Here is a 19,746-nt window from a genome sequence, read left to right as displayed (position 1 = left end):
GTAAATAAAAAAGAGCTGTTTTCCAAAGTCTCATTTGAGAAGAGAAAGTAGGGGGAGGAAAAGGGGAATACAGAAACGTGTTTTAAATGCTTGGAAGAGGAGCGCTTTTTCTTGGATTTTTTTTTCATTACTCGTATTTCTGCCTTAAGAGTTCGATCAACTTCGTCCTTAGCTTATTTTTATTATCGTTTAATCTTCAATTCCGATCTTCAGTTGCGTTTTTGTTTTGTTAATATTTTGTTCCATTAATATTTTTGTCTCGTTAATTTTTTTTATTATTTCATTTTTCTTAAATTTCAGTATAACTTGTTTTTAAGTTATATATTTCAGATGCCTCCCATTAAGAGGAAAAGTTATACGGCTGCATTTAAGCTCTCAGCAATTAAAAGAGCTGAAGAAATTAGAAATCGGGCTGCTGCTCGAGAATTTGATGTCGATGAATGGTACATCCGAAGCATGCTCGGCGCTGTTGGGTGGCCAGTGCTGGAGGATAACCTGCCGGCATGGATAAAGGAGCAGAGGGCCAAAAGGTTGTCCCTCTCTACTGTTTGAATTTGCGTGCAAGCGAAATTAATTGCTTCCCAGATGGGAATTCCAGATTTTAAAGGAGGCCAGAATTGGTGATTCAGATTCATGAAGAGAAAGAACTTGTCAGTGAGACAAAAAACCACAGTAGGTCAACGATTGCCTTCTGATTGGATTGAAAAAAAGGCTTCTTTTTTATCTAAAATGATGGAGAAATGTGGACTTAATCACAGACAAATGATAAATATGGATGAGGTTCTGCTTTCCTCTGACTACTCTCCAAACAGGACTGTGTAAGAAACGGGAACAAAATCTGTGGCAGTAACCACTGGTCATGAAAAAATGTCCTTCACCTGTGTGCTTGGATGTTCCGCCCCGTTGCTGATCTTCAAAAGGAAAACCATACTGAAAGGTAATTTTCCTCAATACGTGATAATTACAGCCAACGAATAGGGATGGACGCACGAGGATATGATGGGGCAGTGGCTGGATTTGGTATATCGGAGGAGGAAAGGTGATTTTTTCCAGCCGCGTGGATTATTAATCCTCGACTCGTTGCGCTCCCATAAAGTGGACTCTATCAAAGCTTTGTGCAAAAAAAAAATAATTGTCCACAGAACTTGCTATCCCCGGCGGCCTAACAAAGGTTGACCTTCCTGTCAACGGGGTTTTCAGACAAGAAGTGAGGCGGCTGTGGGAAAACTGGATGAAGCGCCGCATTCATTCCTGCACTGAATCTGGACACATGCGAGGACAAATTATGATGAGGTCGCCGTATGGGTGTCACAAGCGTGGAAAGCAGTGAAAAAGAAACAGTGATAAACGGTTTCAAGAAAGCTGAACTCATATCCGGGGGAAATGAAACCGAAAGTGATGAAAGTGTTAGTGATGGGGATGAGCCCGAAATAAACAATGAACTAATAAACTTATTTTGCTTGGATACAGAGAGCCGCTGGATTTATATGTGATTATATTTGATATCTGAATAAATTTTAGTTTTTCTTTGCACAAAATTTGTTTGGATTTATCGTTTAATGCTGATTTAAAAGTAAGATCGGTTTATTTCTAAAAATTTTAATACTTATTTTAATGATTTTTGTTACATTAATTATTTAATTCATATTTTAATGGTTACTTCAAATTAAAATTAGAGAATGCTTAATATTTACTTAGAAAGTTATTGAAATCTATTTTATATAGTAGGATTGTTTAAATTTTTTTGTATATTTAATATCCTTTTATAGGTTTTTTATTTAACTAATATATGTATGCGTATTTAGAACATGTGTTAAATTTGTAGTCAATACCTTCTTTGGTAGAGTAAAATCCAGCCCAGCATGTATACCAGGGTAGCGTTTCGCTGCGAAATTACGGTATCATTATTAATTTGTTACAGTTTACTTATGCGTACTCGTAATACTTAACACGAGTGAAGTCATTTATCATTATTTTAGTAATACTCTTTATTTTACTCATTTTTTTTATGACAACAACATTCTTGGCAGTTATTGCTACTTTTTCTTACATAGTTTTTAAAATATCAATGATTTAATATGACTTTAAAGCACACTACAAATTTCAAATCACACATTTAAGTAATCACATCTTATTTCGACCCACTTGATTAGTAAAGATCTCTTGACAAATCCATACAGTTTTATAATTGCTAGTTTGGAAACTATGCATTGCTATTTTATTTCTATTTGGTTCTTTAAATCTCAATATTTTATTACGCCATTATAACATATCGCTAATTCCGAATTACGCATTTCTCGGCCCACAATATTAGTGAATTATCTTGGATATGACCATCTTTTTTCTTGTAGTTTTTAATGAGGATTTTCAAAATCTCAATCTGTTAATATGTGTAGTCGTGCCAGCCGGCGCACTCTTTCTTCACTAAAGAAACCACAACGACAATCTTTAGTTGCTGAATAGTAACGCTGCCATCTCGATTCAGAGAGAGTATAATAAGAACTTTACTTGTTGATGTTTGCTGCTATTTTTCTGATTACCTTTGGCTAGTGTGTTATTTCATTATACTTACGTTTTATTGTTGGATTATTAAACATAGTTTTAAGTCATCATGATTCTTTCTTGAGTATCAAGATGCATACAATTTAATAATACATTCGTCCAATAGCATTTCATTCTCAGATATTAACCACAACAGATAAAAATTACAGGGAGTTGTTAGCAATTTACTCAACTACAAAACACTTCGGATATATTTTAGAAGCTCAACAGTTTACTTTGTATACTGATCATCGTCCTTCAGTTTTTGCTTTTAAAAAAATCCTGAATCTTGTTTTCGGATCTAACTTCGGCACTTAGACTTTATCGCGCAGTTTAACACGGATATCAGACAAGTTTCCGGTTCAAACAACACTGTTGCAGATGTTCTCAGAATAAACGCACTTAATTTTTCAACAACTGATCTTAAGAACTTAGATGATTGCCAAAATAATGATGAGAAACTTAAAACTTAATCTCCCTTCCAATAACTTAGCGATAGATTTAAAAAACCTTTAAAAATGGGAGACAACCTCAAAATCTTCTGCTCATTACACAATGTCACCTCCAGGTATTCGTGCCACCAAGCATCTCCTACAAGATAGCTTCATCTGTTCATCAATGTTAAAAGACATAATCGAATGGACTCTTTGCTGTCTGGCTTGTCAACGAAACAAAATTCAAAGACATACTGTGAGCCCAATATTTCCCAAACCTAAAAAAAACTATTATAGTTAAACTGAATTATAATAAATATTATATCAGCTTAATATGTTATCACTTTCTAACTTGAGACAGATGTAAGCCCCACTGGAAATTTCATCATCATTTTTACTACTAGTGCTTCTGATTTATTTTTTCAGGTTTAATGTTACTCCAAAGAATGGTCTACACACCTGGAACTTTCCCCTTCCCCTATCCTTTCTTAGAATCACTTTCTGGAGACCCCTATCTGCAAGAGAACAAAAGTCTCTTTTTCTCTTCTGCCATAGAAACAGCAGTTGAGTGTAGGGGACCAGCATGGAGTGGAGAAACATGAATCAGAAAGGAATGAATGAAGAAAATCAGGGTGGTGCCAGTGATGACCTTCACTGTAAAACTAACGCTTCCCCACACCTGTTTTCTTCAAGGAAATATGCCTCATCTACTTGTCATGGTTGTGTCAGTAAGCATGGGATGCCTCTCTACTCCCCTTTTTTCTTTAGCTGCTTGTTAGAAACAGGTGGATGGTACAGATGAGCTTGGGATGACCTTAAGTATTCTTACAATTAAAATGTTCAATAAGAATTTTAAACTTTCAACTGAAGGTCAGTGAAGAGGGGAAAAAGCAATGTGTGAGAATTATACACAATCCTAGGTGGAGTCAGTTTAAAAAAAAAGAAAAAAGAGCTGTTTTCTGAAGTTTGATTTAAGAAGAGAATGTAGGGGAAGGAAAAGGGGAATATAGAAATTTGTTTTAAATGCTTGGGAGAGTGCTTTTCTTGGTTTCTTTTTTTCATTGCTCGGATTTCTATCTTAAGAGTTCGACCATCCTCTTCCTTAGCTTATTTCCTTTATTGCTTAATCTTCTGTTGCGTTTTCATTTTGTTAATATTTTTCTTTCTTTGATATTTTTGTTTTATTTAAATTTCAATATAACTTGTTTTGAGCTGTTTGAGACCGGCTGAGTTTAAGATCTCAGTAATTAAGCTGAAGAAATCGGGGTGCTGTTCGAGAATTCAATGTTGATGAACGGTGCATACGGAGGAAGTATTGTCTCAACTACCCAAGACTAAGCGTGCTCAACGTAATAGCACTGTTGGGTGGCCAGTGCTGGAGGATAACCAGATGGCATGAATTAAAGAGTAGAGGAGGGCCAAAGAGTTGTCCCTCTCTACAGTGTGGATTCGTATATGGTTTGCGAATGGCGAATTTGTTTGCCAGCCAGATGGGTACTCTAGATTTCACAGGAGGACCGAATAGCTGTTTCAGGATTATGAAGCGAAAGAATTTGTCTGTGCGCCAAAAAAGGGTTAAAAAAGGAATAAAAGGAAAAGGAATAAAAGGAAAAGGGAAAAATAGAAAAAAGGGTTCTTTCTTAACTTTTGATATTAAAAAAAATTTGAGGAACATAGCCCGAAACACATCAATTAATAAACATGGACGAGGTTCCGCTTTCCTTTGACTGCCCTCCCACCAGGACTGTGGATAAAACAGGGGCAAAATCCGGAGCCATAGAGACCATGATAAAATGTCCTTTACCTGTGTGCTAGGATGTTCCGTAATGGGGGAGAAGCTTACAGCGTTGCAAATCTTCAAGAGATAAACTATACCAAAAGGTGATTTTCCTAAAGACATAATAATTAGAACAAGTGAAAAGGGGCTGTGTGCAAGGATATAATGCTGCAGTGGCTGTATTTGGTGTATAGGAAGCGTAAAGGTGCTTTTCTTCCAGCCATGCGGTTTACTGATCCTCGACTCACCACGATCCCATAAAGAAGAATCTATTAAAGATTTGTGTGGAAAATTCCCCCCCCAAAGAACTTGCTGTCATTGACGGTGGCCTAACGAAGATACTTCAACCTCTTGACCAGACTTTCAAAGGGGTTTTCAAGCAAGGAGTAAGGCGGCAGTGGGAGAATCCGATGGAGCGTGGTATCCACTCCTACACTATATCCGGACTGCAGATTGTGAAAGTTAGGAGGATGTCGCCGCATGGGTGACCCAAGCTTGGAAAGCTGTTAAAAAAAAGAAGCTGTGATAAATGGTTTCAAAAAAGTTGATCATCCCAGGACAAAATAAAACTGATGCTTAAAATCTTAGTGATGTTATTTTACTCACGATATCTTCACTTCCGTATAAAAAAAAAAAAGAAAGAATGTTTTTTTTTATCCATTAAAGAAAAAGTGGAATTGCTGAGAAAATTAGACATGGGCACTTCAGTATCTAAGTTGTATGAGGAATATAAAATAGAAAAGTCTACTGTGTACGATACCAAAAAACAGAAAAAGAAACAGTTTGACGATTTTTCAAACTGACATACCTCTTGCAATGAAAGATCGGAAATATATTCGAAATGCCAAAAACGAGGATCATGATAAAGTTATGATTCAGTGGGTATGACAATGCTGTAGTGAAGGCATACCGTTAACAGGACCAACGTTAATGGCCCAAGCAAAGATTTTTCATGAAGAAATGGGCAATCAAGAGGAGTGCAGCTACAGTACTGGATGGTTAAAAAACTTTAAATGACTATTATGGCATGTGCAAAGGCAGCGGGTACGCACAAATGCAAATTATTTGCAATCGGGGAAAGTGCTTGCCCTTGCGTCCCAAAGGAATTTAAAATGTTACCCGTCAATTATAAATCCAATCAAAAAGCATGGATGATACAGCAACTCATAGAAGAATAGCTGGATAACTATTTTGTGCCGCAAGTAAGAAAACATTTTCTATCGATTAGCTTGGAAGAGAAAAAGCCACTTCTAATCCTTTACATTTGCTCTGCCCACAAAATACCATTAATAATGGAAAGGGCATATGTTTCCGTTGTATTTTTACCACCTAACTGCTTTCAATTTTGCAGCCTATGGATAACGGTATAATGAGGTCCTTCAAGTTCAAATACAAAACTCAATTCCTAAGGTCGATGCTGGTCAAATATTACAAGATTTTGTGAAGTTTTATTCCATAAAGACTGCAATAAGGAACATAGCAAAAGTGTAGGAAGAAGTCGACCAGAAAACCCTTAAAAATGCTTGGAAGGACATTTGGCCATCAACTTTTTTTTTTTTTTTTTTTGGTAATGATGAGGACGAGCTTGTCATTGTTTCCAAACAAAAAGAAAGATAGCGTGAAAGAATTATTACAATACATCAAAAGTTATTGTGACAGTGAAAAGTTGGATGAAGATGCCCCAACTGTGCCTCAATTAACAGACGAGGAAATCAAAAATATAGCTTGAACAAACAGGACAGTGATACTGAAAGTGTGGACAGCGAAGAAGAACCAGCAGAAGAACGGATTTCTACTGACAATCTAGTTATGCATTTGAAAAATAGTATTAAATGACTAGAACAAAGAGACTTCATTACCGATCAAGAAATCATGTCGAAAGTTCGAAGAAGAGGAAGCATAATTCCGTTTCAATTTTAATGTCATTTCAATTTTAATTTCATTAATAAGTCAATGTGGAAATATGACTCTGGAACTTCAGTGGCTAATATTTGCATAGAATATGAACTCGATAAATCCACTATTTATGATTTAATTAAACAGAAGGAAAAAGTACAGCAGTTTTTCACAAAAAGTAATATACCTTTAGAGATGGATAAAAGAAAAACGATATGCAATGATAACAACGAAGATTTGAATAATATAATGGGTACTGTACGCAACAGAGTTACAGGATAAAAAATGATCAGCAGACATTTTTTAGAACACTCATTTTTTATTATTATTTTTTGATCTGTTGCCATTCGCAACTCTCATGAAAGTAATATGAATAGTCATGTGACATATGATGTTCCTACAGTACAACAATGAAGAAGTGCGAAAGTGCCTTTGACTGGCGCAATTATTGTGGCATAGACGAGGCTCTACCACAAAGACTTGAGTATAGAAACGCCTTTTGATAATTCTTCAGGATGGTTCGATAGGTTTAAAAAACGGAATAGAATAATTAAGAATTTGAGGGGGAAAGGCATTATCTGACGTTGAAGCTGCCAAATTTGTTGCTGAAAATTATTTATCTTTCAATCAAATATATAATGCTGATGAAGCTGCTCTTCTCTGCCACTATATTCCAAGAAAAACCATAGCCACCGCAGATGAAAGCAATCCATCCGAAGTGAAAGATATAAAGTAGAGGCTGTGTTGGCTCGTGCTAATGCTTCTGGATCTTATTGCCACAAGCTGATGGTAATCAGCAAAAGAGCGAGACCTCGAGTATTGAAAAACATTCAGTCTACCTGTTGTGTACAAAGCAAACAAACCTGCATGGATTACGCAAGAATTGACTGAAGAGTGGCTTAACAATAATTTTGTTCCGAAAGCTTGAGCTCATTGCAATGCTGCTGGGCTTCTGAGCGATACTTAGATTATCCTTGTCTTAGATAATTGTACAGCGCATCCTTTAGCTGAAATTTCATCTAAATCAGGAGTTCGGGTAATGTACTTACCACCAAATTTTACTTCGCTTATTCAATTGATGAATAAAGGAATATTAAGATTCTTAAAATGTAAATATAAAAAAGACATTTTGGAGAAAAATGCTACGTTCTATCAATCAGAGCAAGATCACAGAATTTTTAAAAGAGTTTGACATAAAAGATTCTCTTTACTGTGTCGCAAATATATGGAATGTTACGCCTGAAACTTTGCGACATGGTTGGCAGAATCTGCTACCTTTTCTACAATGTTCTTTAAAAATGATTTTGAAGAATTAAAATTTTCAAAAGTTCAAAATTTAAAACTTGAAATCAATGAACTTCTCAAGGAGGTAATGAGTTACAATAACGAAATAAAAAAGGCCAGTTTTGAGTAATGACCATAAACAAAACGACAGCGATACAGAAATGGATACTCCAAAGAAAGAAAGATCAGTTTCGCTGGATGAAATGTTAAGAAATATGGACAGTGTTCTTAAAGGTTTGGAGCAAAGAGACATTGTTGATGAACATGAGTTAATGTTACTCTGTAAAGTGAAAGAAAAAATAAGTAATCATAGAATGAAATCTATGAAACAACTTACAATTTTTTACATGTTTAAGAAATAATTTAGTTAACATATAATTGTGTTGATATAAATATATTATTATTTTAAGCTACTTTTCGTCTCTGTTTCATTTTTAATGTCTCTATCTATTGTTTAAAGCGTATAGAGCATTTCCATGTAAAAGTGGACATGAGGGTTGAAATTTCAATGTCTTAATTGTAACATATAATATATCAAATTAAAGGTAAATGAATGAGGTTTTGAGGATCGTGAAGTGATACTTCAAGTGGACTTTGCTGAGAACTACAGTAGAGTGTCTCAGGATGAAATCCAAAGTGCGCACTGGACTCATCCACAAATTACGATATTCACATGCTGTGCATGGCTAAAAGATATTATTCGATCTTTTGTGGTAGTAAGCAACGAACTTCAGCATGATAAATATGCTGTATGGGCATTTTTAAATGCTATTTTATCGGATTTAAAAATTTAGTATCCTCAGCTACGAAGAACAAAGATTTTTTTCGATGCCTGCGAGGCACAATTCAAAAATAAGTATACAATTTTGAACTTGTGCTTCTTTCAGGAAAATTTTCAATTAAATTGTGAGTGGAACTTCTTTGCTACTTCCCATGGAAAAGATGCAGTAGATGGCATTGGAGGGCTAATAAAGTCAAAAGTTTGGCATCAGGTAAAATCCAAGAAAGTAGTGGTAAACTCCGCTCTGGATTTCTTCAACTGCATTATGAACGTAAGTTGTGCAATTAAACCATTGTATGTGACATCCAATCAAATATTGCTAATCAAATATCTCTTTACCATTTTCAAGTGAGCAACGCTACAAATCTGTTAATTGGAAGGACTGCAAAATCTAATTCAAAAAAAGTACTACTACTGTAAAAGTTCACTGCTACTCAAGAAGTAGATCCATCACCCACTCAGATCATGCAGACAACCGACCTTGTAAGAGACTATGTTTTAGTATCATTTTCTACTGCAGTTAGTAGCAAAAAGAACACAATTAGTAACTTTTATTATGCTACAATTTTAGGCATAAATTCCAAAAAAGAAGAAGTGAGCTTAAAATATATGCATACTAGTGGACCCCATTGGATTTGGCCCTAAAAATAAGACATTTCGACTGAAAACTTATCTGTAATAAATAAGAAAGTTTCTCCACTGACCCTTGTAACAAATAGAGGCCATTATGAGTTTTTAATTGTTTTATATGTAATTATGAAATTTATTTCCAATAAAATTTAATTACATATTTTCTATTGTCAAGAAGTTAATCCTTTATGACTATGAATATACTGAAGTTAATAAAAAAAAGCTAAGCAATCTTTTAATGTAAAATAAAAATTTAACAATAAATAGATCCTACCCAAGTTGTTGATTGACACAAACAAAATGATCGACTTGAGATGTACAGCTATCATACTGTAAACAGCCAACAGTTTTTAGGTATACATATTTGTCGTCTCTTGTGCGCAAACGATATACTATCATGCCAGTACCTTTATCACTAGAAAACACTAAAAAGGAAAAGAAAGTAATTCTATATAATTGAAAGCTTATTTTGTCTTTTATCTTAAGAAAATATTACTTCTATGCATTACAGTACTTTAAAAATAAAAACATTATAAAGCAAATTATTTTCCTTAGAGTAGAATTTAAAATAATAAATATCTAATAAACCTTTCATTGGCCTAAAAACTTTCATATTGGGCGAATACAATATTCCTTCAATAACTGATTTTTATTTTAAAACATCACTGAAGGATTAGTACTATTGACTTATATCATTAAATGAACATAGATAAAAATCTTTGATGTTTTATTTTGCACTTAAAAAAATCATACATATAATTTATTATCCTTAACCACTTCCTTTACCTATTTTTTTTAAAAGTAAAAAATTAACTTATATTTTTTTTTTTTTTATTCATGACCAAGTAACATACAAGTATTCATACAAGTAACAAAAACAAAACTTAATACACAAGCTTTAAGTTAAAAATTTAATTTTTTTATGTTTAAAAAACCATCAATTTACTATCCTGGATTATCTAGGGTACATGAAAAAAGTTAAATATTAGTCTTTGATAGTTTTTAAAACAAGGGACAAAAGTGATACCGTAATTTATGGAAGAAACACCAAGGCGTTTACGAGTTTAAAAGTTTTAAAATTTTAAGAGCAGTGTTTACTATATTTTAAAAATAAATTTTACATTTTCAAAGAGAAAATAAAAATTTTAATAAAAATAGTTGCAAATTATAGCAGAAGATGGTGCCACTATTGCTAACCCACCACCCCTTAAAGAAAGTGGGTTGATCTCTATCTAGTTCTGGTCAAACCACGTGGTTGATAGATCTTTCACATTTTTTCTCATTTTGTTACAACCTGCTTTGCATAGTGTAGAGAAATTAAATTGCGGAAAGTTTTCTTTTTAATATTTGATAATATTTTTTCATACTATAATATAATATCCTAAAAGACATATGAGTTATACAGCTGCTTTCAAACTGTTAGTTATTGAACAAGCTGAAAGTATAGGAAATTGTGCAGCAGCGTGAGAATTTGAAGTAGATGAGAGATGCATTCGCCGATGGCTGTCGGAAAAAGAAAGCCTAGAAAACATGCCGAAAATGAAAAGGGCAAGACAAAGTGGAACTGTGCGCTGGCCTGAGCTAGAAGATGTTTTAGAAAAGTGGATTTTTGAACAACACAAGATGGATTTTGAACGCTTCATGTATCCACCATTAAAATTCGTCTACAAGCCAAAAAGATATCTGCAAACATAGGAATTTCCAATTTCAACGGCAATCCAAATTGGTGTCATCGGTTCATGACAAGAAAGAAATTATCTGTGCAAAGAAATACAACGATTGGCCAAAGTCTTCCAGATGACTGAAAAGAAAAAAAAAGAATCCTTTTTGAATTATATTAAGGATTTAAGAGCTCAGAAAAGAATTAAAGAATACCAAATCGTCAAGATGGACGAAGTTCCGTCGAGGTGCGATTGCCCACCCAACCGAGCAGTAAATAAAACCGGTGATAAAACAGTTTCAATTGCTACATCTGGTCACGAAAAAACATCCCTCACTTGTGTGCTTGCCTGTGCTGCTAATGGCGAAAAATTAAAACCGATGCTGATTTTTAAGCGGAAAACGTTGCCTAAGGAAATTTTCCCAAGTGACGTCGTCAGAAAATGCAACGAGAAGGGCTAGATGTGCGAGAAAATAATGCTCGACTGGATTAATGAAGTCTGGCGTAAAAGAAAAGGGTCATTTTCCCAGCCAAGTGGCATTCTTGTGATGGATTCAATGCAGGCACATTTGCTGGACTCGATGAAAAAGGAAGAAAAAAAGCTTCAGCTTCTTTAGCTGTTATCCTAGGTGAGCTAACAAAAATACTCCAGCCGCTGGATTTAACAGTAAATAGAAGTTTCAAAAGCCACATGAGAAAACTTTGGGAGGCATGGATGGCTGGCGAAAATCACTCGTACACAAAAAACGGAAATTTGAAAAGAGCTTCATATGGAGAAGTAGCTCGATGGGTTTCAGAAGCTTGGAAAGCAATTTCTCCGGACACTATAAAAATAGGTTTTAATTTAAAGGGTTTGAGTGAACCTAAATTTTAAGTGGATGCGACCCACTTTAAAAAACGTGCTAAGTGAATGTGACCCACTTAATGTAGATATGTTGCAATGTAAGTCAGTTATATAATCTTAACCTAGAGATGGCACCACCAGCAATTACCGATTGTAAAAATATTATTTTGAGCAGTTTGTCCTAAGTGTTTAATAACAGATTCTTGCTTTTGTTAGACTACACATTTTATACTTTAATTTATATTTTAATTTTAGTAATATTTATAAAGCATTAATTTAATATATTTAATTTTTTCCGCTACATCATTGTTACGGGTGCCACTTATAAACTAATATCTTCTTAGTTAAATAAAAGAGGTATATTTCCAAAAAATAAATAAAATTTAAAAAAAATAATTATAAAATGTAAATATGTAGTAATGTAAAAAAATCATTTATATTAAATTAATATAAATGTAGTTACTTAAATTTTTTATCTAAAGATGCCGATTGTAACATGTTGTTCTGAGCAGTTTGTCCAAAATATACAATAACAGATTACATTCTTGAATTTATTGTAATTATATATTTATAAATTTTAATTTAAAACATTAGTAGTATTTATGAGGAATTAATGTTACATACTCATTTCTGCTGCTAAATTGTTATTATGGGTGCGGCGTTTACCATGATTTTTTCTTCTTTTAAGTCTCATTATCGCGAGTGCGGCGTTTACAATAGGTGCGGCGTTTCTTCCAAAAATTACGGTACTTTACAAATGCTAGTGAAGTGATACACCACTTTTTTTATATTTACAATCACACAAACTCGTGTGTAGTCCCACAATTAACTACGAAACTCTCAAACAAAACTTGACATGACTCCAATTACAGCAGAGTAAAAACGTAATAAAACAAATGACAAATTCTTCTATGCCTGAGTAACCTCAGGATAATAAGGGAAGTGGTTAAAAAAAAATGCCTGGATACTAGTCTATTTGTTTTACTTATAATATGACATGAAACAAATTTGATTTTAATTATTTGTTCTTAATAAAATCAAAACTGAAACATCAAATGATTAAATATTAAAAAACATCATTATTTCAAGCACTTACTGTATTTCTGATTTAGTTTTGTCATTTTTTCCCCCTTCAGTTTTTGAGGTAATGTGGAAAACAGCAGGTGGGGGGTAATGCCTGCCGCAAGCAGTGCCCTCTGGATACCCCTCACTGGGAAACTAAATGGCAGGCAACCAACATGATGAGCGAAAGTAAAGCTTTGGATATGGCATCATCCGTCGCGCCGGTTAACAAGGGATGCGTTCAGGAATTAGGCAGAGGTTCTTGTTCAAAAAGTTCTTTTATAATCTCCAGTATCACATGGTAAGCCCTCGGGTGAGCCCAGTGCTAATACCGCTGCTTTGCAGTCTACTTCGAAATCTGGTGAGGTGTCCAAAGGCACAGGCCCTTCCTCTGTAGGAGTCTCTGGTCTCCAGACGCACTCAGGAGACAGTGTGTCTGGCGCCACTGGATTGTCCAAGAGCCGGAAAAAGAAGTTAAGGAAAATGAGGGCCATTGCGGCGAGTGGCGGAGCGAAGAGACCTAGGTCTTCTGATGCAACTCCCTCCCCCAATGTGCCAACCCAAAAAGGAAAGAAGCCCAGGAAGGATGTTGTTCCTTGGAGGAAAGCCCAATCCAGCGAAGTGATTTGAAATATCTTCTCAGGGGTCGTATTTTGGCGAGGAATGATTAAGATTCCCAGGTTTAATTTAACAAACACACAGGTATAACTTTTCCTAACTGACTTAACACCATTTTTATGTATCCTTTCAAAAGAATGAAAGACTTCTGATCTGAAATATCGCAGCACTACAAAGCACAAAACTGAGTTTCTGGAACAGTAAGAAACAAACGCCAAACTTTTACACAGGAAAACTATCAACAAAGAACTTCATGTTTCAAAAAGAAAAATTTAAAATATTACTCAAATTAGATACTTTAGTATGAATTAAGCTATCATATACTTTGTAAATGCAAAATTTTGTAAATGATTAGTTAGTTAAAAAGCTATATTATTAAATTATTTATAAATGTTTTTTCTTTCGGTTCAATAGACCTTTTAAAATATTGAAGAAAAAAGTAAAGTAGCTGATCTGGAGGAAAGTTTTGAGGGCTGTATGCAAGTTATGCACGGGTTCTCCAAATCATACATTTATAATGATAAAAGGCATAGAAAATACTTTGTAGGCCTGAGATTAGGCATTAAAGCCTGTGAGAGGCCAGATTTGTTAATATAAATGATGTGTTATTGTGATAAAAGTTCAGTTTTCTTTTTTTTTATACAAAACTGCAATGGTATATCTGCCCTCTTTTTCAGTTTAAAAAAAAATGAACAAAAAAAATTAAAACAAATTATTGTTAACTTACTGAGATGATGAGCAAATAAAGTAACAGATGTATCTTCAGTGTGAATAAATTTGTAAGCATTAAATCCAGTCACTTCATGAGGCATATGTCCAGTTATAGTAGATATTCTATGAAAGAAAGATAAAATTTAAAAAAAAAAAAAAATTAAAGCAATTCATCAATTTAAATAACCCAGATATTAACTAATGTAAATGGCTTTATACTAAAGTTTTATTCATATAAAAATTTCTGTATTTTTCAGCAGAAGCACTGAATGCTTACAAAAAGTAACTTTGAGCTTTACATAAAATTCTTGAATAAAAACCGAAGAGAAAATACTATATACAAACTAGTTTTACTAGTGAAGATGCCGAAAAAGATTATGCATACATGACAATGGTAAAATCCCCAGTTATATATGTGGCTCATCAACAAAACTCAATTAAATCTTGGGTTTCATAGAACAAAAGCTCCGAGTTGACTTTTAAATAAATTTACACATCAACAACACTACCATTGCTTCATTAGATTGCTATTATAAAGTTCATCTAATTTATAAACCGTTGAATGAAGCTACACAAAAGTTTGCTGTTTTCAGAACATTCAAGTATTGATGAAAAAAGTAGTACACTTTTTGGAAAATACGGTGGCATAAAGTATATGGTTGGTTAGTTTATTGGCACAAGAGCCAGAAATGGCTGTACTGCACTAGTCACTAGGTTTAAGAGTTATTGTTTCATTAATTATTTTTTTAGAGTAATGCCATATTTCATGTTTTGTTTTGTTTATTGTTGTTGAACCAATGTTTATTGGCATCCATCAATCTCTGCAACAATCTTCCCTGAAGAGAGCAATTTCTCTCTTAAGAAAGCTAAAAAATACTATTTATTATTCGACGAAGATCAAAAAAAAANAAAAAAAAAAAAAAAAAAAAAAAAAAAAAAAAAAAAAAAAAAAAAAAAAAAAAACAATATCTACAGACAGCTTATGAGTTATTGAGTATGACTATCGAAAGTTTAACAAGTACATACTCAACGCATTAGTAGAGCAAAACAAAACTATGTAATTTTGTATGTTATTTTTTAGTTAATCTTTGAAATTTTTTTTTATTTGTCAGGTATTAAAAACAAAAGTTTAATTATTTTTTGTATACATGATTTTCAATTTACATTATTTTCAATGTATATTATTTTATTTAATGCTGCATTATGTTAATTATAATGTTATTAATTTTATTATTGTAGCTTTAAGTATAACTGAAAGTAGTCTATTTTTAAATATACGAATGTTTTAACAAGACTGGAAACTTTAGAAATCATCCCTAATTTGGGAATTTCGGACCTTAGAAAAGTTCCAGAAGAAACTAAGCTATCTCTGAATGGAAATACGTAGATAATAGAATTAGCACAGTATCTCAAAAAATTTTATATTGCAAAAAGTGATATTCATCGTAATGTTCTGTCCATACAAAAACTTCACATCTATAATATAAACTTCAAATGCAGTTGAATAAATATTTTCTTAAACTTGTGATTACAAATTACAGAAATCGATTGAAAGTTGCACAAGTTAGTGATTTAAAATTAAATGGTAAATGTGACTTCACAAAAACCGTTGAAGAGTGGAATAATATGAAAAAGAGACGCATTTTTCTATAAAAGGAAGAAAAAAAAGGAAAAAAACAGTACTGCAATTTCCCAGTTGTCTGATCAAAATTTAGATACGCTATCTTTATCTGAAATACTGTCTGAAATTAATGGATGCTGGCAACTTCAAGTATTGGAGGAACAATGCGAGGAATAAGTATATGTAAAGTACAATCGATATTTCTGGTGCTTCTATAAAATGCAACAGGCAGAAAAATTCGACTCATAGTTTCCTAGTTACCTGTCCAAAATTTAGATAAACTATCTCACTTGAAATTCCATATACAACTTCATGCTCCAAACTTAAATGCAAACAGAAGAAAATTCTTTGTCTAGCATTCCAGGAATTTAAATTCTGGATAATGAAGATGCTATTTCGAATAAGTGCAATTCTTTAGAAACTGAAGGCGAAAAATCTAAAGTAAAAGTACTAAACATAAAACTACTTTTGATCAGAAATGGCTAGAAACTTTACCATGGTTGAGACGTAGTATCAAAAACTTCTGAACTGTTAGCTGCTTATTTTTATTTTTTTTTTGCGAGGTGAGCGTCTTTTGTTAAAACACAGTTATCTAAAAGAAAAAACGAGAACAATGACCTCGCAGCGGAGAATTCTTAGTTTGTTGCAGAAAGTGAAATTGCTAAAAAAGTTAGACAGTGGCACACCTGTAAAAATGTTTTGTGCTGGCGTTGGAAGCTCAACGATTTACACCTTGAAAAAACCGAAGGCTGCAATTTTGGATTTTTATGCCAAAAGTGATTCTCCTAAACTAATGAAAGACTGAAAAACTTTGCATCCTTCCAAAAATAAAGATTTGGATGAAGTTTTGATGTAATGGATAAGGCAAAGGCGAACAGACAGGAATCCTTTAAATCGGACAATTATAATGGAACAAGCAAAATCAAAAGAGTTTCATAAACTCTTAGAACTGGAGACTGAATATTATCATTCTTCGGGATGGTTTAACAAATTTAAGAAGCGGCACGGACTTAAAATTATAAGCATTTCTGGTGATAAAGCGTCGGCAGATATTGAAAATGCAGAATTGTTTGTAGAGGAATTTACGAACATTATGTCTGAAGAAAGGTACTCTGTAGATTTAGTCTACAATGCCGAATTAACTGGGTTGTTCTGAAAATACATTACTAGAAAAACGCATTTTGCATCAGAAGAAAGTGTCCCTTCTGGAGTGAAAGATTGCAAAGAACGAATTACTGTTCTTGGACATAGCAATGTGACAGGTACACATAAGTGAAAATTACTAGTTGTGAGTAAAAGTGCTAACCCTAGAGTCCTAAAAAATACTAAGATATTGCCCGTTATTTATACGAGCAATAAACATTAAGAAAACTTCCTTGTCTTATGTAATTGAGACAAGAGTTCAGACCGCTTATTCAAGATCGTTTAGATGGGAAGAAAGTTCGGGAGAAATTGGTTCAACAATTTGAACCAAAAAGAAGAGCTATACTCATTCAGATACTTGGAGTTTTTTGGTATAAAGTATCAAACAAATGACACCTGATCATTTGCTGTCCTGTATGGGGCTAGAGAAGAAATTTATCTTGGAGAGTCTGGAGATGGTATATGATTTTTCTGTCGGTGAACGGTCTTCTGGTCTTGTTCTGGGCCATGTGGAAAGTAACAACAAATGAAAGCATAGGAATTTTTATTGCTAGACATAAAACAGCAGTGAAAAAGCTTAGTGAAGAGGGTCATGAATTGGATCAATTGTTTCAAGGCTTCCAAGCAATAAGGCATCTACCACAAGAATTCTCCGGTATAGTTCAGTTGATTTATCATTGGAAAGATGAAGATTTCCGGATCTTCATTTCCATCTCGGGACTTTTAACAACTGAGAAAGCTATTCAATTAGCAAAGGCATGGGGACAAGAATTTTGAAGAAGCAGTGGATCGCTTGATAAGATTAAGAAAAAAAATTTATGGTAAAAGTTATATTGAATGAAAGTAATGACGTCAATGATAAAGATGGCGAAAGTTGGATTACAAACCCTAGCGATTTCAAAGTTGTCAAAGACAGGTTGACGCTGTAGGTTTGCACAAATTAAAACTTACTGTTCTTTGTTTCAATAAATGTTTTTTTTTCTTATTATATGATTAAACATATGCAATTACTTAATTGTTTTTATCTTCTTTTTAAAACTATTTCCAAAATTTTCTTTTAAGTTGGGTTTTATAAACAATAAAAAACGGCATTATGTTGTGATTCAAAAAACTGGAAAATCAGTTACAACATTTAACATAACGTAAGTTCGAAGTTACAGCATTTTCCTGGAGAGTAACATACCTCTTTTATAACCTATCACCTCATACCTCTTTTATTACCTATCACCTTCTTAACAAGTGCATATTTAGATTAATAAGTTTCTTTTTTACTGTTTACCCTTGTATAAATAAGTGATTTATTGAGTTTTTTAATCATTGGTTTTGTTTTAAATTAGTTAATTTGGGAACATTAATTATCAAAAAATAAACATGTGAATGTTGTATTTTTTTAAACTTGTTTTTCTTGTCTAAACTTGCAAATGTTTTTATCTTTTTTAATGTTATTTTTCTACTTTTTTTTTTAATTTAAGAGATCTTTGCTTCTTTTTTTCTTATTTTAAAATGTGTTTAACTTTTTCTTGTAATTTGGGTCTGATATAACATAGGTACTTTTGGGCCGATCCAAAAACAGGGAAATTCAGACATTCGGGATAGCGATAGTCGGTTAATTGGTTCTCTACTGTAATTGAATAATATACACTAATATTATATTACAAAGACAGTACTGAACTATTTATAATTTTTGAAGTTCAACTGTTGTATGTAAAGCAAAATTAAAGAAATTAACATTTTAAATGGTGTATTTTAATTCTTATTTGCCTAGAAAGAATCATTTTTAATTTAATTATTTTTAGATTATACCTGTTTAAAAGCTGAATTTTTTTTCATAAATAGTAAAAATCTGCAGTGAAACCTGCAGTATTATAAACATGTTTTTATTACATTTCTACATTTTTCACTATTTGTAGTGCTTTTTCTTTCTGTATTTTTGAGATTCGACTGATATTAATTGGGCAGTGTAATCAATAATAAAAATATTTAAAAATTTTGCTTTAATAAATTATAAAAATAACTTATTAGCTAAATTAGTAATTCTGTCATAATTTAATAAAAATATTATACTATTTTTGACATTTATGTTATAATTATTATTTTTTTAAAAAATGTTCAGCATTATTCAATTATAACTGCTACAAAATATTCTGTGTATTTAGACAAATGAGGGAAAATAATTAAATAGGGAAAATTGCAATACATAAAAAGAAGTTGAGAACTATAATTTTAGTTTAATAATTACTATTACTACTAAAAAACTGAAACAAAATGCTGGAGTCTCTGAAAAATTATATACATATTTTTATTACTGATGTTATTTTTAATTTCTTTTTTGTACTTATTTTTCAGATCTGAAGAAACAGGTTGAAGAATTAAAGGCAGTAAAACCTCAGAGTTCATCTCCTCTGCACAAGTCTACGTTGGTGCCCTCTAACAGATGAAGAAAAGTCTGATCTTTTATCTTCTGCACGTACAGTTGATGCCCTATTGAAATGGGTGCCTGATGGAATGTTTTTAAAAAGTGACAATGGTCTGTTTTGCAAAGCTTGTGGCACTACACTCAACTATGATTTTATAAATGAGGGAGCCATTTTTGATAATGATTTATTGCCAGACTCATTTCGTCATCTGAAATATGATTTAAAGTGCCATCTTGCTTCAAAAATGCATGTAAGTAAAAGTAAAGATCTAAAAATTAAGGAAGAAAGAGAAAAAGAGTTAAATGAAATCGGCAAGCAAGTATCTTT

The 19,746-nt window shown here is 32.9% G+C and overlaps 1 protein-coding gene across 4 annotated transcripts in view; it reads right to left on the bottom strand.

Annotated features, from left to right (window-relative positions):
* The window catches only part of LOC122268406 (basic helix-loop-helix ARNT-like protein 2), a 53,008-nt gene that overhangs the window by 20,247 nt on the left and 13,015 nt on the right, over positions 1-19,746 (bottom strand). For 3 of the 4 annotated variants that reach the window (XM_071186168.1, XM_071186169.1, XM_071186167.1), the window contains exons 9-10: positions 14,255-14,361; positions 9,618-9,768 (exon numbers count right to left, since the gene is read on the bottom strand). In XM_071186168.1, coding sequence (XP_071042269.1) covers positions 9,618-9,768; positions 14,255-14,361 — 258 coding nt within the window. Of the gene's footprint in view, positions 1-3,071; positions 3,254-9,617; positions 9,769-14,254; positions 14,362-19,746 lie in introns of all 4 variants that reach the window. The other variant, XR_011637884.1, reaches the window with a different exon arrangement.

This window comes from Parasteatoda tepidariorum, chromosome 10, assembly GCF_043381705.1.
Source record: "Parasteatoda tepidariorum isolate YZ-2023 chromosome 10, CAS_Ptep_4.0, whole genome shotgun sequence".
NCBI lineage: Eukaryota > Metazoa > Arthropoda > Arachnida > Araneae > Theridiidae > Parasteatoda > Parasteatoda tepidariorum.
Note: the sequence above shows the minus strand (reverse complement) of the source record. Positions and strands in the feature narration are given on the sequence as shown.